This window comes from Molossus molossus, unplaced genomic scaffold (assembly GCF_014108415.1).
Source record: "Molossus molossus isolate mMolMol1 unplaced genomic scaffold, mMolMol1.p scaffold_m16_p_15, whole genome shotgun sequence".
Taxonomy (NCBI): domain Eukaryota; kingdom Metazoa; phylum Chordata; class Mammalia; order Chiroptera; family Molossidae; genus Molossus; species Molossus molossus.
This window is the reverse complement of record NW_023425350.1, coordinates 44,031,501-44,053,167: the sequence shown is the minus strand read 5'-3', so window position 1 is coordinate 44,053,167 and position 21,667 is coordinate 44,031,501. Positions and strand designations below refer to the sequence as shown.

The window sequence follows — 21,667 nt, the reverse complement described above, 5'->3', positions numbered from 1 at the left end:
CACCTGGGGACATTTTTCTATTTTTGTTCAGAGAGCGTGGGAAGGCGGGGTTGGGGGGGGGGAGAGAAACATCGACGTGAAAGGGTCACATCAAGTGACTGCCTCCCGCCCAGAGAGAGAGAGAGAGAGAGAAACATTGACGTGAAAGGGACACATCAAGTGGCTGCCTCCTGCCCAACCCCAACCTGGGCCGGGAACAAACTGCAACCAAGGTACGTGCCCTTAGCGGGAACTGAACCTGGGTCTCTCTGGACCGCGGGTCAACGCTCCAACCGCTGAGCCAAACCAGCCAGGGCCAGAGGTAGAGAGAACCTTTAACCTTGTATTATCTGGACAATGCTCTAACCAACTGAGCTACTTGGCCAGGGCCTGAAAACCATTCTTAACATTACATTTACTGACTTGATTATTTTGTGTGTCTTTTTTAACTCTTTATGTTTAAATACTTTTTTCGATATATAACAAATATATTGAATGTTTAACGCCTAAAGCATTGTGCAGGACACTGTGGTAGATGTAGAAATACATTTAGGTGAATATCTTCCCTTACGGAAGGTTAGCGTTCAATACAGAGGAGGCAGTAGGATAGTAGTTGAGGGAGTGATTTCTGGAATCTGACTGACCTGAGTTCAAATTCTGTTCCTGTAATTTACTAGATGTTCCACTGTGGTTAAGTTCCCTAACAGTGCCTTCCTTATTTGGAAATGAGGATAATACCCTAAAAACACACCGGATAGGGATTTTGTGAGGATTAAATAAGATAATGCATGTAAACACTTCACATAGGGCCAGCATAAGAAATACACAAAAAATAAAAAACACAACAGTATGAGAAGAGAAATTTCATAAAATATATGTAGCTGAAGCACAGTGGGAGGAATTTAGTGTTTGCTAAGATTGGAGAAGTCTTCATGGAATTGATAGAATTGAAGTTGACCTTTAAGCAATTTTAAAAAATTGATTGGAATTGAAAAAGTAGTTATTTAGTAAAAAATTTTGTAGGGAAAGTAAACATAGTTTGTCTTTCTTGAAACTTCACAAAGAGTTGTTTCTGGTTTTATTTCCTTCCATTTTCTCTAGGACAGCGGTTCTCAACCTGTGGGTTGCGACCCCTTTGGGGTCGAACTACCCTTTCACAGGAGTCACCTAAGACCATCGGAAATAAGTTTTCCTATGGTCTTAGGAACCGAGACATCTCTCCTCTGTCCGTCTCCAGGCGAGTCCATGCACATGCAGTTCCGTCCACATACAACATGAGGAACTGGATTAAAGGGTCCCAGCATTAGGAAGGTTGAGAACCACTCTCTAGGACCTTGCTCTTCAGTTCTCTCTCTTTATTTTCCTTTAGCATTTTAAGTTCTCAAGTTTCTGAAATCTGGCTTCTGCTTTCAACTAAAACTAGATGGTCACAAGTCACCAGTGGCCTCCTGTTTACCAAAGCAAATGGAGAGTTGTTCTCTAATTTCACATTGAGCAATGCTTTCCCTTTCTGTTTCACTAAAAAAAAAATTTTTTCTTTGGTGGATGGATGTAATATATATCATCAGTGTAGAAAGCTTCGAAAATACCGACGTAAAACATTTGTAATTACATTGTTAAAATTTACAGTAGTCCCCTTCATCTGCAGTTTTGATTTTTGCGATTTGAGGTGTCAGTTGTCAACCACGGTCTGAAAACATTGAATGGAATATTCCAGAAATAAAGGTTTTGTGAGTTTTAAATGGTGAGCCAGGCTTTCTGAGTGGTTCAGTGACATCTTGCGCCTTCCCACTCCGTCCTGCTCAGGATGTGAATCTTCCCCAAAGCACCAGAGTGGTGATGCTGGCAATTTGGAATGCAAAAGACAACCTGTAAAGTGTGTGTATTTACAGGATAAAACATACTGTATAAAAGATTCAGTACTATCCACGGTTTTAGGCATCCACTGGGGTCTTGGAATGTATCTCCCATAGATATGGGGGGACTACTGCATATCATTCCAGCTAATTTCAGTGAATGCATATAAAAAATTGAGTTCATACGTAGTGCTCACCTTTTTTTTTTTAAAATAAAACTTTTTTTTTTGCCCTGGCCAGTTTGGTCAGTGGTTGAACTGTCAGCCTGCGAACCAGAGAGTCCTTGGTTCGGTTCCCGCTAGGGGCATGTACCAAAAATTAAAAAAAATAAAATAAATTTTTTTTCTTTATTCATTTTTGGAGGGAGAGGAAGAGAGAGAAACATCAGTGAGAGACAACATAGATTGGCCGCCTCCTGCATGCCCTCCTCTGGGGATCTGGCTGATGCATGGGCCCTGACTGGGAATTGAACTGGTGACCTCTTGATGCATGGGTCGACACTCAGCCACTGACCACATCAGCTGGGCCATAATGTTTGCTTTTTTTTTTTTTTTTTAGTATGATTTGATGGTATTTATTTATTTATTTTTTGGTACATGCCCCTAGCAGGAACCGAACCCGGGACTCTGGTCTGTAGGTCAACGCTCCAACCGCTAAGCCAAACCGGCCAGGGCGTGTTTGCTCTTTTAAATGAACATTTTCTCATGTCCTTAGGTATATCTGAGAACAGAATTTAATGGCAGTCTACTTTTCATATTTTGAATATAACACTTTTAACTAGTGTTTTCCTGTTACAAAAAAAGTTTCGAAAATATCTTTGAGCATAGAAACCTGGTGCATGTCCTGGGTCAAAAGGTAAAAATATTTAAGGCTTCTGATTGCTTAACTGCCTTCTAGAGAGGTTATACTAATTTATACCCCAATAGCGGTATTTGAGAGTACCTGTTTATTGGCATTGGATATTCCATTTTTAAAAATCCATGTAGTAGAGAGAAGATATAGTCACTGTCCTAAATGTTTTGGTTCCTGCAAGAGTTCAAATATTGAGGATATTTTCATTATTTGTATTGATATATTTTATTTCTGAGTTTTAGTACTGAGTAGTCTATTGTTATTTAGAAAGGCTTTTCCCATTCTGGGATCAGATGTTTAATTTTTTTAGCTTTTATGGATTTGTTTAATTTTTAATCCATCTGGAATTTATTTTGGCATAAGTTATGAAGTGAGATCTAATATTAGTTTTCTCAAACTATTACTTAGTACCCATCTTTTTTTTTTTTTTTTTTTATAAGAGAGAGAGAGGAAGGGGAAGAGAGAGAGAAACATCGATGTAAGAGATACATGGATGGGCTGCCTCCTGCACATCCCCTACTGGGGATCGAGCCTGCAACTTGGGGACATTCCCTTACCAGGAATCAAACCAGGATCTCTCAGTTTGATGCTCAGTCCACTGAGCCACACCGGCTGGGCAGCACCCATCTTTTTTCCACTGATTTGAAATGTCACCTTTATTTTATACAAAATTCTTGAGTATATCCTTAGAGGTCCATTTTTAAGCTTTTTGCTTAATTATCTGGTTTTAATTTAGTTGCTTTATGATATATTTTAGTACTTGGTAGTATTAGAATACCTACTGATTTCTTTTCATATCTACTGAATTATCTACTGAAAAATTATTTATTCCTTGGGATAAAACTGAAGAATCCTTGTCCTAGTGGGTTTTGCTCAGTGGTTAGAACATCAGCCTGCAGACCATTTCTCGTCAATTCTGGTCAAAGGCATGTACCTTGGTTGCGGTTCAGTCCCTGGCCCTGCTCGGGGTCATGCGGGAGGCAAGCAAGCGATGTGTCTCTCTCACATAGATGTTTCTCTATCTCTCTCTCACGCTCTATCTGAAAATAAATGGAAAAATATCCTCAGGTGAGGATTAGAAAAAAAGATCAAAAACAAAAGCTGGAGAATCCTTTTGGCCCTGGCCAGTTTGGTTCAGTGGTTAGAGTGTCGGCCTGTGGACCAAAGGGTCGTGGGTTTGATTCCCAGTCAAGGGTATGTATTTCAGGTTCAATCCCTGGTGCCCTGGTCAGTGTCATGTGGGAGGCAGTCGATGTCTGTCTGTCTTTGTCTGTCTGCCCCCCCCCCCCGTCCACTTTGTCAATGAAAAAATATCTTCAGGTGAAGATTAACAACAACAAAAAAAGGATGACTTTTGTTTGGTGCATTATCGCCCAACATTGGAATTTTTATTGAAATTGCATAATGTTTATTAATAGAGTCAAAGTCTTACAGTATTGATTTTGCCTGTTCAGGTAACATAATATATTTTTAAATTTATATAGTCTTCTATGTTTCTTTGTGAACCTCTGTGGGTTTTTTCCCTCTATGTAGGTTTTGCACGATTCCTTTACATTTATTCCTAGGCATTGTATTTCTTGTTTATATTTAAATGGAATTTCCACAAACCTTTATTATTATTTATTTTACTTTATTATTGGTAACAGCTTTACATTAAAACTCACCCATTAAGCCCTGGACAGCATGGCTCAATTGATTAGGCAGTTGGTGGGAGTTGTCCCATGAAAGGTTTCTGGTTCCATTCCAGTCAGGGCACCTGTCTGGGTTTCTCACTCGATTCCCGGAGGTGTGGCGGGGGGGAGGGGGGCATGCAGGAGGCAGCCCATTGATGTATTCTCGCATCTAAGTTTCTCTCTCTCCCTTCCTCTCTTTCTAAAAATCAGTAAACTATTAAAAAACAAGACAAGCCCTGGCCGGTTTGGCTCAACGGTTAGAGCGTCGGCCCGCGTACCAATGAGTTGTGGGTTCAGTTCCATTCAAGAGCACATACCTTGGTTGCGATTTGTCTCCGGCCCTGGTTGGGGTCTTGTGGGAGGTAGCCACTCCATGTGTCCCTTTCATGTCAATGTTTCTCTTTCTCCTTCCCCCCCCTCTATCTGAACAAAAATGGAAAAATGTCCTCGGGTGAGGATTAAAAACAAAAACAAAAAAAACCACAAAAACCTTACCCATAAAAACTAGACAACTCAGTGGCTTTCAGTATATTCACAGAATTATGCAACTATCACCACAATCAATTTTAGAACACTTTTCATTACCTCAAAAATTAACAAATATTTAAAATCCCCCATCCTCCCAACCCGAAGCAATAATCTATTTTATGTATTTGCCTATTTTGAATCTTTTTCTTTTTGAATCCTCACCCAAGGACATTTTTTCATTCCCCGTTCAGATAGAGTGGGAGGGAGAGAGACAGAGAGAAACATCGACGTGAAAGGGACACATCCAGTGGTTGCCACCCGCACGACCCAACCAGGGCTGGGGACAAACTGCAGCCGAGGTACATGCCCTTAGCAGGAACCAAACCCCGGTCTCTCTGGACCACAGGCCAATGCTCTAACTGCTGAGCAAAACTGGCCAGGGCTGAATCTTTTGTATAAATGGAATCTGGAATCATAATATATTGTCTTTTGTGACTACTTTCACATAACATGTTTTCAGGATCCATCCATGTTGGAGTATGTATCAGTACTTAATTTCTTTTCATGGCTTAATAGTTCATTGTATGTATATATATCATTATTTTGTTTATCCATTCATTTGGTGATGGACATTTTGTTTTTTTCTACCTTTTGGCTGTTATGAATAATGCTTCTATGAACATTTGTGTAAAAATTTTTCTGTGGACTTAGTTTCCATTTCTCTTAGGTGTATAGCTAGGAGTTGAATTACTAGGTCAAATGGTAACTCAGTTTAATTTTAAAAGAAGGACAGAGTAGGTGGGATCATAATACCAGATATCAGGTTATACTACAAAGCTACTGTAATCAAAACAGCCTGGTACTGGCACAAGAACAGGCATATAGACCAGTGGAACAGAACAGGGAACCCAGAAATGCACTCAAGACATTATGCTCAATTAATATTTGACTAAGGAGGCAAGAGCATACAATGGAGTAAAGACAGCCTCTTTAATAAATGGTGCTGGGAAAATTGGACAGCTACATGCAAAAAAATGAAACTAGACCACCAACTTACACCATACACAAGAATAAACTCAAAATAGGTAAGACTTAAATGTGACCCATGAATCTATAAAAATCCTAGAAGAAAATGTAGGCAACAAAATTTCGAACATCATAGACAGCAGAATTTTCACTGATACATCACCTAAGGCAACAGAAACAAAGGAAAAAATGAACACATGGGACTACATCAAACTCAAAAGCTTTTGCACAGCAAAAGAAACAACTATCAAAATGAAAAGGCAACCCACTGTATGGGAGAGCATCATTGCCAATGATACATCAGATAAGGGGTTAATTTCCAAAATATATAGAGTACTCATACAACTCAACAAAAAGAAGACATAGAACCCAATTAAAAAATGGGCAGAGGAACTAAATAGACACCTCTCCAAAAAGGACATAAAATGGCCAAGAGACATATGAAGAAATGCTCAACGTCACTAATCATCAGAGAGATGCAAATTAAAACAATGAGGTATCACCTCACACCTGTCAGAATGGCCGCCATCAACAAATCATCAAACAACAAGTGTTGGTGAGGGTGTGGAGAAAAGGGGACTCTAGTACACTGCTGGTGGAATTGCAGACTGGTGCAACCACTATGGAAAACAATATGGTGTTTCCTCAGAAAATTAAAAATTGATCTTCCAGTTGACCCAGTGACCCCCTTCTAGGAATATATCCTAAGAAGCCTGAAACACCAACCAGAAAGAATATATGTACCTCATGGTCATAGCTGCACTATTTACGATAGCTAAGATCTGGAAACAGTCCAAGTGTCCATCAGTAGATGAATGGATAAAAAAGCTGTGGTACATGTACACAATGGAGTACTATGCAGCTGTAAGAAAGAAAAATCACTTATCCTTGGAGACAACAATGGAGGGACCTGGAAAGTATTAGCCTAAGCAAAACAAGTCAAGCAGAGAAAGACAAATATCACATTATCTCACTTATTTGTGGAATATAATGAACATAACAGTCTGAGGAATAGGGTAGACCCAGAGACGTGGAAGTAGGGTACAGACTGACAACCCTTAGAAGAGGGGGTGGTGGGGGGAGGGAAGAGATAAACCATAGAACTTAATATGCATGTACGCATTACCAATGGACACAGACAATAGAGGTGGGGGGGATGGGGAGGAGGGTGTCAATGGGGACAAAAAGGAGAAACATCTGTAACAAAAATAAATTAATAAAAAAACAAAAAGAAAAAAAAAACCCTGCCAAACTCTTTCCCAAAGTGCAGCACCATTTTATATTTCCTTCTGCAGTGTATGAGGGTTCCATCTTCTCCATATTCTCAACATTTGTTATTTTCTGTATAGGCATACCTCAGAGATATTGTGGGTTTGGTTCCAGATCACCATAATAGAGGAGATTCCAAAATGGCAGCGGAGTGAATGGAAGCTACACAGACCATCTCTCAGGACCAAACTGGAATTACAACTAAAACAGAGACAAATCGACGGGGAAAAGCAACAGATCACCATAATAAAGCAAATATTGAAATAGAGAATCACAAATTCTCTTTTAAGTATATAAGTTATGTTTACACTATATGATAATCTATTAAGGATGTAATAGCATTGTATCTTGAAAAACAATGTAATACCTTAATTTAAAAAATACTTTATTGCTAAAAAATGCTAACCCTCATCTGAACCTTCAGTGAGTCATACACTTTTGCTGATGGAGGTTTTTGCCTTGATGTTGATGAAAACACTTATTTGTGAAGCTCAATAAAACGAGGTATACCTGTATTTTATTCTAGCCATCCTAGTGGATGTAAAGTGGTATCTCTTTGTGGTTTTGGTTTGCATGATGAATAATAATGATGAACATCTTTTCATGTACTTATTTGTCATTTGTATATCATTTTTGGAGAAAGATCCATTTAAATCCTTTGCTTACTTTTAAAAAACAAATATATATATATTTTTTTATTGATTTTAGAGAGAGAGGAAGGGAGAGAGGAAGAGATAGAAACATTGATGAGAGAGAACACTGATTGGCCGCTTCCTGCATGCCTCCCACTGGGGATTGGGCCCACAACCTGGGCATGTGCCCTGACTGGGAATTGAACCAGCGACCTCATTTAAAGAATTTTTTTTCTTTATTGACTTTACAGATAGAGGAAGGGAGAGGGAGAGAGAAATGGAAATATCAATGAGAAAGAACATCAGTTGTCTAACTCCTGCATGCTTACCACTGGGCATTGGGCCCACAAACTGGGCATGTGCCCTGACCAGGAATCAAACTGGCGACCTCTTAGTGCATGGGTTGATGCTCAACCACTGAGCCATTCCAGCCATGCTAGATTTTTAATTTAACAGTGTTTGGAGAGTTTTGTACAGGATAAGTTTTGTACAGGATCAATATACAAACTCAATTCAGTTTCTATACACTAGCAATGGACATTGCAAAAGTGACTCTTAGAAAACAGGGCCAACTGGCCGGTTTTACTCAGCGGTTAGAACATTGGCCCTCAGACCAAAGAGTCTCGGGTTCGATTCCAGTCAAGGACACATACCTCAGTTGCGGTTTGGTCCCGTCTCTGGTCTGGGTCATGCAGGAGGCAACCAGTCGATATATTTCTCTCACATCACTGTTCCTCCCTCCCTTCTACTCTACCTGAAGATAAATGGAAAAGTATCCTCTGGAAGGATTTAAAAAAAAAAAGAAAAACTGCAATTTACAATAGCATGAAAAAAAAATTATTGAGAACATATTCAATAAGTACAAAATGTATATATCTATAGACTGGGAAATTATTAAGCCATGAAAAGGAATGAGGTATTGATACATATTCCAAAATAGTTGAATTCTGAAAATGAGCCTCTTTTTCTCTCTCTGTTTTTGATACGTGGTTTGTAGTCTTGTGTGTGTTTTTTTTAATCCTCACCCGAGGACAATTTTTTAAAAAATCTTCAGATAGAGCAGGAGGGAGAGAGGGGGGAAGAGAGAGAGAGAAACATTGATGTGAGAGAGACACATTGACTGATTGCCACCCACATGACCCTAACTGGGACCGGGGACAAACTGTAACCGAGGTATGTGCACTTATCGGGAACCGAACCCATAACCCAGTGACGCTGTCACTGCTGAGCCAAACTGGCCAAGGCTAGTCTTGTTTTTTGGTATGCTTGTTTTTAACTTCATTATAGACAAATTTAGTAAGTGGAAAGGTTCATGGGCAGTGATATTTATGTACCCATCACCCAATCAACAGTTACCAACTCATGGACAAATTTGTTTTATTTGTACCATACTCATTTTCTTTCCCTATTCATTGGATAATTTTTCTTAATTTTTATATTTTGTATATTCTCATCTGAGGGTATTTTTCCATTGATTTTTAGAGAGAGTGGAAGGGAAGAAGGGACGGAGAGAGAGAGAGAGAAAAAAACATCTATGTGAGAGAGACACATTGATTGGTTGCTTCTCATGACTCAGACTGGGCCAGGGATGGAGTCTGCAACCCAGGCACGTGCCCTTGACTGGAATTGAACCCACAACCCTTGGGTCTGAGGGCTGACGCTCTAACCACTGACCAAAACCAGCCAGGGCATTATTTGAGAATTTTGAAGAACCAGACATTACATGCTACCTATATGTATTTCAGTATGGTTCTCTATATGACCACTACTTTTTAAAAAAATTTTTTTAATTTTTAATTTTAGAGAGAGAGGAAGGGAGAGGGAGAGAGAAATAGAAACATCCATGAGAGAGAACGATTGGCCACCTCCTTTATGCCCCGCACTGAGGATTTGACTGGCAACCTGGGTGTGTGTCCTGACCAGGAATCGAACCAGCGACCTCTTGGTGCATGGGTTGACGTTCAACCACTGAGCCATACCAGCCGGGCAAGACCAATACATTTATTTTTTATCCTCACCCAAGGACATTTTTGCATTTATCTTCAGATAGAGCAGAAAGGAGAGAGAGAGGAAGAGAAAGAGAGACATTGACTGGCTGCCACCCACAGAACCCCATGGGCCTGGGGACAAACTGCAACCAAGGTACGTGCCCCTAGTGGGAACTGAACCCGGGACTCTCTGGTCTGCGGGCCGATGCTCTAATCGCTGAGTCAAACCAGTCAGGGCCAAGACCAATACTTTTAAAATACAGAGCTACAATATTATAATAGCTAAAAAGTTAAAAGCCGTTTTTTTTTAAATACGTTTTCATTGATTTTTCTGGAGAGAGAAGAAGGGAGAGAGAGAAACATTGATGTGAGAGGGAAATATCGATTGGCTTCCTCCTGCATGTCGCCTACTTGGGATTGAGCCGGCAACCCTGTGCATGTGCCCTTACTGGGAATTGAACCAGGACCTCTTAGTCATGGGACGATACTCAGTCCACTGAGTCACACTGGCCGGGCAAGAGCAGTTTCTCAATATAAGACATTTAGTGGTCAAATTTCCTTTGTACTCTAAATTTTAAAAATTTAATTTAATTTTTTATTTAAAATTTGAATCACCATTTATATTTTGAACTTCAGTCCAGCCAGGGTGGCTCAGTGGTTGAGCATTGACCCATGCACCAGTAGGTTGCTGGTTTGATTCCTGGTCAGGACACATGACCAGGTTGTGGACCCAGTCCCCATTAGGGGGCATGCAGGAGGCGGCCAGTTGATGTTCTCTCTCATTGATGTTCTTTCTCATCAGTGTTTCTCTCTCTTTCTCCCTCTCACTTCTTCTCTCTGAAATCAATAAGGGGGAGAAAAATTTGAAAAAAGGTGGGTTTTTTTTGGAGTGTGCCCCTAGTGGGTACTGAACCTGGGACTCTCTAGTCCATAGACCAACGCTCCAACCGCTGAGCCAAACTGGCCGGCGAAAAAAGGTTTTCTGAACTGCATTGATTTTAAGTGTGTCGTTCCATTCATTGTGACAAATGTAAACACCCATGTAAGCACTACCAAAATTGATTATTTCAGTAGTTCTTGTAATCTACTGATGTGTTTTTATCCACAGCTTTGAGATATAACTGACATATAACATTGTGTAACTTTAGGGTGTATAACATCATGATTTGATACATGTATGTATATTATAAAATGATTACCACAAGGTTAGTTAAAGCATTCATTACCTCACATGATTATCATATATTTTGGTGGTGAGAACAAACATTTGAGACTTATTCTCTTAGTACCTTTCAAGTATATAATAGTATTTTTTTAAAAAAGTTATTGTTTTTTTGTTGGAGAAAGAAACATCAATTGGTTGTTTCACTTGTGCATTCATTGTTTTCTTGTATGTGCCTGACTGGAGATCGAACCCTCAACCTTGATGCTCTAACCAACTGAGCTACCTGGACAGGGCCCTCAAACAGTATTATGGTCATCATGCTGTACATTAGATCCCAAGAACTTACTCATAACTGGAAGCTTGTACCCTTTAACCAGCTTCTTCCCATTTTCTCCACCTCTCAGCTCTTATTCTCACCTGTGGACATTTTTCCATTTTTTGTTCAGACAGAGTGGGAGGGAGAGAGAGGAACAGAGAGAGAGAGAAACATCGACGTGATAGGGACACATCAAGTGGCTGCCACCCACACGACCAGCTAGGGCCGGGGACAAACTGCAACCAGGGTACGCGCCCTTAGCAGGAACTGAACCCGGCTCTCTCTGGACCACAGGCCAACGCTTTAACTGCTGAGCCAAACCGACCAGGGCAACACCTCTCAGCTCTTAGAAACCATCATTCTACTTTTTAAAAAATGAGTTCTGCTTTTTCAGATTTACATATATGTGAGATCATACAGTATTTGGCTTTCTCTGTCTGACCTATTTCACTTAATTTAATGCCTCCGAAGGTCCATCTATGTTGTCCCAAGTGGCAGGATTCCCCTTTTTTATGGCTGAGTAGTATTCCATTGTGTACATGTGCTACATCTTCCTTATACATTCATCCATGACTAGACAGTTAAGTTGCTTCCATGTTTTGGCAATTGTGAGTAATGCTGCAGTGAACTTGACTGGGGCCTAGGGGTGGGGTTGGATGCAGATAATTTCTTTAGCTTCTTTGATTTCCTTTTGCTATCTACCCAGAAGCATGATTGTTGGGTCATATGGTAGTGCTATTTTTGCATGTTTTGAGGAACCTCCGTACCGTTTTATATTGTGGCTATACCAGTTTACAATCTTGCCTATAGTGCACCTAGGTTCCCGTTTCTCTAAACCCTTGCCAACACTTGTTACCACTTTTAAAAAAATTTTTCACCCAAGTATATTTTTCCATTGATTATCAGATAGAGTGGAAGGGAGAGAGGAGGGGGGAGAGAGACAGAGAGACAAAGAAACATTGATGTGAGACACATTGATTGGTTGCCTCCCACACCACCTTGACCAGGGTGAGGATTGAACCTGCAATCAGGTATGTATCCTTGACTGGAAATTGAATCTGTGACCCTTTTGGTCCTTGGGCCAACGTTCTAACTGCTGAGCCAAACCAGCCAGGACTTGTTCTTTTTTTTTTTTTTTTTTTTTAATATGTTGTTTTTTATTTCAGAGAGAGGAAGGGAGAGAGAGAGAAACATCACTTGGCTATCTCCCACATGCCCTGGGGATCGAGCATAAAACCTGGACATGTGCCCTGACCAGGTATCGAACCAGTGACCTCCTGGTGCATGGGATGCTGCTCAACCAACTGAGCCACATCCACATGTTACTTATGCTCTTTGTGTCATAGTCAAAATGTTGTTGCCAAGATTGATGTCAAGGAACTTTTGGCCTGTGTTTTCAGTTTCAGATATTACATTCAAGTTTTATTTCATTTTGTATTAGTTTCTGTGTATGATGTAAGATAAGGGTCCAGTTTCATTCTTCTGCCTGTGGATATCTAGTTTTCCCAATACTATGTATTGCAGAGACATCCTTTCAGCTTTGAATATACTTGACTTTCCTGTCAAATATTAGTTGATGATATATGCATGGGATTAGTTCTGTATTCTTTTTTTAATCCTCACCCAAGGATATTTTTTGCATTTATCTTCAGATAGAGCGGGGGGAAGAGAGAGAGAGAAACATTGATGTGAGAGAGACACATTGACTGGTTGCCACCTGTACGACCCCAACCGGGGCCAGGGACAAACTGCAACCAAGGTACATGCCCTTAGCGGGAACTGAACCCAGGACTCTCTGGTCTGTGGGCCAACGCCCTAACTGCTGAGCCAAACTGGCCAGGGCTCTGTATTCTTTATTCTATTCCATTGATTGGTATATCAGTTTTTATGCCAGTACCATACTGTTTTGATTATTATAACTTTGTAATACAGTTTGAAATCAGGAACTGTGATTAAGCTTTGTTGTTTCTCAGGGTTGTTTTGACTATTTGGGGTCTTTTGTGGCTTCATACAAATTTTAGGATTACTTTTCTACTTCTGTGAAAAATGCCATTGGAGCCCTGGCCGGTTTGGCTCAGTAGTTAGAGCGTTGGCCAGTGGACCAGAGAGGCCTGGGTTTGGTTCCTGATAAGGGTGCTTAGCTTGGTTGCAGTTTGTCCCCACCCTGGTTGGGATCACGTGGGTGGCAACCACTCGATGTTTTTCTTCCACATCGATGTTTGTCTCTCTCTCTCTTCCCCCTTCTCTTCCTCCTGCTGTATCTGAAGATAAATGCAAAAATGTCCTCGGTTAAGGATAAAAAAAGAAAAAAATGCCATTAGAATTTTGAGATACTGCAATGAATCTAGAGATGGGTAGTATGGACATTTTAACAATAGTAATTCTGATCTATAAACACAGGATATCTTTCCATTTATTTGTATCTTCAGGTTCCTTCATCAGTGTACAGATCTTTCACTTTCTTGGTTACGTTTATTCTTAGGTATTTTGTTGCTTTTGATACTGTTGTAAATGAGATTGTTTTTTGTATTTATTTTTTAAATGGTTTGTTAGTGTATAGAAATGTAACTGAATTCTGTATGTCAATTTTGTAGCCTGCAACTTTAATGAATTCATTTACTCTAGCAGTCTTCTTGGTGGAGTCTCAAGGATTTTCTATGTAGAAGATCATGTCGTCTGCAAACAGATAACTCTAGAACTATGTTGAACAGGAGTGGTGAGAGTGGGTTCCCTTGTTCTTTCTCTTAGAAGAAATGTTTTCACCATTGAGTATGATGAGTTGTGGGCTTGTCATATATAGCTGGTTTGGGTTTCTGGACCCAATTCCAATGTGTATTTGTGTAGAGACTTCCCACATTAACAAGCAATTCTTAGACACCGGTAGAGTGTTTCAAAATTTCTCAGTTGTGCTCAGTTCTGACACTGTATACCCAGAAATAGTATCAACTTTTACAGATAAAGGGCACAGCCCCACATCACCACTCTTCACTTCAGGTACCACTCACAAACCAGTACTTCTAACTGGTTATAAATCAGAGATTCCCATGGCTCTTTTGGGTTCGATTAATTTGCTAGAATGGCTCAAGGAAACCTGTTTACTCAGTAGATTACTGATTTATTACAAAGAATATTAAAGGATATGAATCAACAGCCAGATGAAGAGATATGTAGGGTGAGGTTCTGAACAGTTGGACATCTGTCCTTGTGGAGCTTGGGGCCCAGCACTGTGACATGTAGAAGCATTCTGGTTTCCCAGCCTGGATGGTCTCTGAACTAACTGCCTCTTCTTAAACAAACAAACAAACAATTTTTTTTTCCTTATTGATTTTGAGAGAGAGGAAGGGGGGAGGTGAAAGAGAGAAACATAGATGAGAGAGAACATCGACTGGCTGCCTCCTGTATGTCCCCCACTGGCGATTTGGCCCACAGCCTGGGCATGTCCCCTGACTGGGAATTGAACCGGTAACCTCTGGGTGCATGGGTTGATACTCAAGCACTGAATCACAGCGGCAGGCCCTTTTTTGTTTATTTTATGGAGGCTTCATTACATGAGCATGATTGATTAACTCATTGGCCATTGGTGATTGCTTCAGCCTCTCCTCTCCCTGGAAATGGAGGTGGGACTGAAAATTCCATCCCTCTATTTCCTGGTAAATACCCTTCCTCCTTAGGTGCTTGTCAAAAGTTACCGTCATTAACATAAACCCAGTTGTGCAGGAAAGGGGCTTGTTATGAATAACAAAACACCCATTTCACCTGAGGACAAGAGACAAAATATTGTAACAAAAGATGTTCCCCTTTCTCTGGGATAGTTCAGAAAATTCCATGAATTTTGGGAGCTGTGAGCCAGTAAGTGTAAATGAAGATCAAATACAATGTGGAGCAAAAATAGGTTTGTATGGAAAATAATATAATACTACAAGAATAAACTCAATGTTTCACATACTCACAACTGTAAACCTACTTGTGCCTGTACCCTGTATATGTGAGAAATATATTTTGGTTATCTAAATGACCAAATATATATATTTCTTATAAATTACAACATCGTGATGGTCTCTATTATGTTGAGGTGCATTCCTTCTATACCCAGTTGGGCAGGGGTGAGTGCTGGTCATGGAGCAAGGGAGAAACATGAGCATAAGAGGAACAAGAGAGTGAAAGTTTCTTTGGAAATTTTACCTAGGAGCTTAACCAATGAGTTCTTGTTTTTTATTCATCCTCACTTGAGGATATTTTTCTATTTATCTTTAGATAGAGTGGGAGGGAGGGAGGGAGGGAGAGAGAAAGAGAGAGAAAAACACTGATGTGAGCGAGATACATGGACTGGTTGCGTCTCACACGATCCGACCAGGCCTGGGGCTGTACCACAACCAAGGTACATGCCCTTGACCAGACCGAATCTGCAACTCATTGGTCCGTGGGCTGACACTCTAACCGCTGACCCAAACCGGCCAGGGTAACCAGTGAATTCTTTAGGATTTCACACCCTTGCAGTAGCTCCACCCCTCTAGGCTATTCTTGGTCCCCAGTTTAGACTAGACAGGCAAGCATCTTTCCTATGTTACCCCTACTTCACTGAGCATGTGCCCATCTTCCTCTTGGTTGGACCCCTTCCCCCAGTGATCTGCATAATATGGACCAGTGGTTCCCTGGAGAGTGTTAAGTTGCAGCTTCCTGGTGAAACTGCCTAGATGACTATACTTCTAATGTTTGGCCTTCCCTTTGCTCCTTCCTATTATTAATACTAGCTAGCTAATTACAGTGGTAACATTGGTAGGCTGTATGTTTCTAGAAATTTATTTTTTTAGGTTGTCCATTTTGTTGGCTTATATTGTTCTCATTAGTCCCTTATGATATGTGGTATCAATTTTAACACCTCAGTTGTCTCCTTTTTTATTTCTGATTTATTTATTTAGAGTGTTTCCTGTTTTCCTTAGTCTAGAAACATTTGTCCATTTAATTTGATTTTTTTATCCTCACCCGAGGACTTTTTTTTTTTTTTCCGCATTTATCTTCAGATAGAGCAGAAGGGAGAGAGGGAGGAAGAGAGAGAGAAACATCGATGTGAGAGAGACACATCGACTGGTTGCCACCCACATGACCAACAAGGGCCGGGGACAAACTGCAACTGAGGTACATGCCCTTAGCAGGAACCGAACGCAGGTCTCTCTGGCCTGCGGGCCGATGCTCTAACATTGAGCAAAACTGGCCAGGGAGATTTGTCCATTGAAAACAAATCTTTAGCCTGGCCAGTTTGGCTCAGTGGTTGAGCATTGACCCATGCACCAAGAGGTTCCTGGTTTGATTCCTGGTCAGGGCACATGTCTGGGTTGTAGGCTCAATCCCCAGCTGGGGTCGTGCCACGTGGCAGCTGATTTGTCGATGTTTCTGTCTTTCTCTCCTGTCCTCTTTCTCTAAAATCAATAAAAAACATTTTAAAAAATCAAGGGAAACCAATAAAAAGTTTAAAAAATATTTAGCCCTGGTCACTTTTGCTCAGTGGTTGGAACATCGGCACATGGACCAAAGGGTCATGGATTTGGTTCCCGATCAAGGGGTGTGTACTAGGATTGCAGGTTCAATCCCCGGCCCTGGTCTGTGTAATGCGGGAGGCATCCAATCAATGTGTATCTCTCGCATTGATGTCTGTCTCTCTCTTTTTCTCTCTTTCTCTGTCTCTTTCTTTCCTTCTCCCTTCCTCCCCTCTTCCACCCCACTTTCTCCCACTCTATCTAAAATCAATGGAAAAATATCCTCAGGTGAAGATGAAACAAAAACATATATATCTTTAAAAGAAAACCCAGCTTTTAGTTTCATTAGTTTGTTTTTTCTAGTCTCTACTTTATTTCTGTTGTGATTTTTGTTACTTGCTTTCTTCTGCTAACTTTGGGCTTAGTTTGTTCTTTTTCTAGTTTCTTGGGGTGTAAAATTAGGTGTTTTTTTGAGATTTTTTTCTCCTTAATATTGCATTCATATGTTTATCTCTTGCTGCATTTCATAAGTTTTGGAATGTTGTGGTTTTAATTTTGTTTGTCTCAAGATTTATTTTTTTTATTTCCTCTTGACTTTTTTTGGACTCAATGGTTGTTCAGAAGTGTGTTGTTTAATATCCACATATTTGTGCCCTGGCCGGTTTGGCTCAGCGGTGGAGCGTTGGCCTGCGGTTCAGAGAGACCTGGTTCGGTTCCCGCTAAGGGCACGTACCTCGGTTGCAGTTTGTCCCCGGCCCTGGATGGGTCGTGCGGGTGGCAACCACTCGATGTGTCCCTTTCACGTTGATGTTTCTCTCTCTCTCCCCCTCCCACTCTATCTGAACAAAAAATGGAAAAATGTCCTTGGGTGAGGATAAAAAAAAAACAACTCACATATTTGTGAAATTTTCAGTTTGATTTTTTTTTTCTTACACATAATTTTTTTTAATCTTCATCGGAGGACATTTTTGCATTTATCTTCAGATAGAGTAGTGGGGAGAGAGGAGGGAAGAGAGAGAGAGAGAAACATCGATGTGAGAGAGAAACACCGACTGGTTGCCACCCACACAACCCCAACCTGGGCGGGGACTAACTGCAACCGAGGTATGTGCCCTTAGCGGGAACCAAACCTGGGACTCTGTGGTCCGCAGGCCGACGCTCTAACCGCTGAGCCAAACCGGCCAGGGCTGTTCTTTTTTTTTTTTAAAGAGGACTAGATAGAAACATCAAGGAGAGAGAGAGAGAAAAAGAGAGAAAGATTGATCAGCTGCCTCCTTCATGCCCCCTGTTGGGTATTGAGCCCGTGACCCGGCATGTACCTTGATTGGGAATTGAACCATCCAAAGGTCTGATGCTCAATCCACTGAACCACACCAACCGGGCTTGATTTTTTTTTTCTTTTTTTAAAATATCATTATGGTTGGAAAAGATATTCAGTATGATTTCAGCCTTTTAAAAACTTTTTATGAATTCTCACCTGAGGATATGTTTATTGATTTGGGGGGGGGATGTGAAGGAGGAGAAACATCGATTGGTTGCCTCCCATAGGTGCCCCAACTGGGGATCAAACCAAGGTATGTGCTCTGACTGGGAATCAAACTCGCAACTTTTTGGTGTACAGGATGATGCTGTAACCACCTGTGCCACTTGGCCAGAGTGATTTCAGTCTTAGATTTGCTAATACTTGTTTTGTGACCTTAACATATGGTCTATCCTGGAGAATGTTCTCTGTGCACTTGAGGTGGATATGTGTTCTACTGTTGTTGGATGGAATGTTTGGTATATGCTTGTTCTAAATAAAGTATTGTTGAAGTCCATTGTTTTCTTTTTAATTTTCTGTGTGAACAATCCATTGTTGAAAGTGGGATATTGAAGTTCCCTCCTGTAATAATTTGTGTGTGTTTCTCTCTTCTGATCTGTTAGTATTTGCTTAGTATGTTTAGATAACTTTGACATAAGGCATATATATAATTATTATTGCTGTACCCTCTTGATTAATTGGTCCCTTTATTATTATATAATGGCCTTCTTGGTCTCTTGTTAAGTTTTTTGCCTAAAGTCTTCCCACCCCCCCCTAATATAAATGTAAGTACCCCTTCTTTCTTTTTGTGTGCATTTACGTGGAATATATATTTCCATCCCTTCACATTGAGCCTCTGTATGTGTCTTTAAAGTTGTAGTGAGTCTCTTGCAGGCAACATCTTGGTTTTTGTTTTTTTAGTCTGCGTGGCCAGACTATGCCTTTGATTGGAGAATTTATTTTGTTTACATTTAAAGTAATTATTTATTTATAGGGAAGGACTTCTGCCATTTTATTGTTCTCTGGCTCTTTTGTAGTTTCCTTTCTCCTTTCTTCCTCTCTTGCTGTCTTATGTGAATTGATGATTTCCTTAGTGGTATGCTTTGATTCCCTCCTCTGTCTTTTTTGTATCTACTGTACGTTTTTGCTCTTTGGTTACCATGAGGCTTACATAAAACATCTTATAGATAAGCTAGTCCATTTTAAGCTGATAACACTTTAACTGCATACCTTTTTACTCTCATCCCATTAGTATTTGTTTTTGATAGCACAAGTTACATTTTTTCAATTGTGTATTTATTATCAAATTGTTATAGCTATACTTTTAGTAGTTTTTTCTTTCTTTTTTTTATCCTCACCCAAGGACATTTTTACATTTGTCTTCAGATAGAGTGGGAGGGAGAGGAGGGAAGAGAGAGAGAAACATTGATACGAGAGAGACACATCCAGTGGTTGCTACCCACATGACCCCGGCTGGAGTGGGGACAAACTGCAACCAAGGTACGTGGCCTTAGCAGGTACCAAACCTGGGACTCTCTGATCCACAGGCCGATGCTCTAACTGCTGAGCCAAACCAGCCCAGGCAGTAGTTTTGTTCTTTAACCTTTTTAAAATTTAAGTGAGCCATAACACCATATTGTTACAGTAGTAGAGTATTCAGAATTTGACTATGTACTTAACCTTTTTCAGTGTTTTATATTTTGGATGGTAATTAGTATCCTTTTATTTCATCGAGAGACATTTTTGTCAGTATTTCTTTTATTATCTTATTTTCATCCTCATCCGAGAATATTTTTCCATTGATTTTTACATAGAGTGGGAGAAAGGGAGGGAGAGAGAGAAACATTGATGTGAAAGAGAGACATCAATTGGTTGCCTCCTGCACAACCCCAACCCAGGTTGGGACTCGAACCTGCAACTGAAGTGTGCACCCTTGACCAGGAATCTAACCTGAGACTCTTCGGTCTGAGGGTCAATGCTCTAACCCTTGAGCCAAACCGGCCAGGGCTGTCAGCATTTCTTTTAAGAGATATCCATTGTTGATGAACTCTCTCAGCTTTTGTTTGAGAAAGTCTTTCTGTCCTTCATTTCTGAAGGACAGCATTTCCTGGTAAAGGATTCTTAGCTGGCAGTTTTTTCTTTCAGCACTTGAATATATCATACCATTTTCTCTGCGTTTGTAAGATTTTTGCTGAGAAATCTGCTGATAGCCTTTTGATTATTTCCTTGTATGTGAGGAATTTTGTTTTTCTGTTTCAGATAGTTTTATTGTGATGTGTATTGTAGGAGAACTTTTTGAGTTGGAATATTTTGGGAACTGTGAGTTTCATAAAGTTGGATGTTCAAATCTCTCCCCAGATTTGGGAAGTTCTCAGCTATAATTATTATTATTGTTTATATATATATTTTAACATACATATGTTCTTCCATATTATTTTTGAACCAACTCTGTGTAATGTGAATTATCTTCATTTCAGAGAACAGGAAGCTGAGGTTACCTGCCCAAAGTTACAGAACCAGACTAGCAGGCCTGGACCTGAACCCAGGCCTGTGAGATTACAGCCTTGACACCCACCTTCCATTGCTATTGTTAGGGTGATGCTGATTGTAACAGATGATAAAACAACAGCTCCACTCTGCTCACCTCATTCGAGGTGACATTCTGAATGCATTCATTTCATTAAAATCTCACCACCTCCCACTTTATAGGTGGGGAAACCAAGGCCCAGGGAGGGATAAAGAGATACCTATGGAGCCAGTTTAAAAGAGATGGAACAGACAGGCACAGGAAGCCAGGCAGGGCTGAGGAGGAGGTAGAGGTTACAAGGATGATGATGGAGGAAGTGTGCACATACCTTGGCCAGAAAGCTGCTGTCACTCTCCTGGGGTTGACCATGACCACCAAGTCATACAGCTTCTCATCAAAGTGGATGTGGCTGTGGGAGCCTTCTGCATCATGGCCTGCCACAGAGTGGATACTCTGGTCTCTGGGCTTGTTGCCCTTGTTGGCTGCAGCCATGGATGCCCTCCCTGCCTCAGAGGGGAGACATGCAGCTTCTACTGGACCCTGCCATTCAAATTCAGCAGCCTCCTATGCTCCAAGGACACCAGCAGGAGCCTTGTGGGAGCAGGGGCAGTGGGGAGCTCAAGCATGAGGAGGGAGCCCCAAGGGGCACCCACCTGCCTCCGCTTTTATTATTTTTAAATACACTGCTGCCCTTTTCCCTCCTTTCTTCTTTTCTCATTCTGGCACTCCAATAATACATAAATTGTTTCTCTTCATTGCATCCCATAGTTCCTATAAGCTTTCTTCACTCTTGTTTATTTTTCATTTGTTCTCTGACTTGATAACTTCAGGTTCTTCTGTTTGATCAAGTCTGCTGTTGATACTGTCTGTTACATTTTTACTTCATTCACTGTATTTTTTTTTTTTTTTTTATCCTCACCCGAGGACATTTTTCCATTTTTTGTTCAGGTAGAGTGGGAGGGAGAGAGAGGAACAGAGAGAGAGAGAGAAACATCGACGTGAAAGGAACATATCGAGTGGCTGCCACCCGCACAGCCGACCAGGGCCGGGGACAAACTGCAACCGAGGTACATGCCCTCAGCGGGAACTGAACCCGGGTCTCTCAGGACCGCAGGCCGACGCTCTAACCGCTGAGCCAAACC

General features: G+C 40.8%; 1 protein-coding gene across 8 annotated transcripts in view; it reads left to right on the top strand.

Moving 5' to 3' along the window:
• USP34 (ubiquitin specific peptidase 34) overlaps positions 1-21,667 on the top strand; it is a 255,792-nt gene that overhangs the window by 18,597 nt on the left and 215,528 nt on the right. For 5 of the 8 annotated variants that reach the window (XM_036262509.1, XM_036262515.1, XM_036262514.1 and 2 more), the window contains exon 1: positions 15,037-15,116. The exons of 1 other annotated variant lie outside the window; for it this stretch is intronic. In XM_036262509.1, coding sequence (XP_036118402.1) covers positions 15,050-15,116 — 67 coding nt within the window. In that variant the 5' untranslated portion in view covers positions 15,037-15,049. Of the gene's footprint in view, positions 1-13,909; positions 13,947-15,036; positions 15,117-21,667 lie in introns of those variants that run through there. 2 more of the 8 variants (XM_036262511.1, XM_036262510.1) reach the window with 2 other exon arrangements.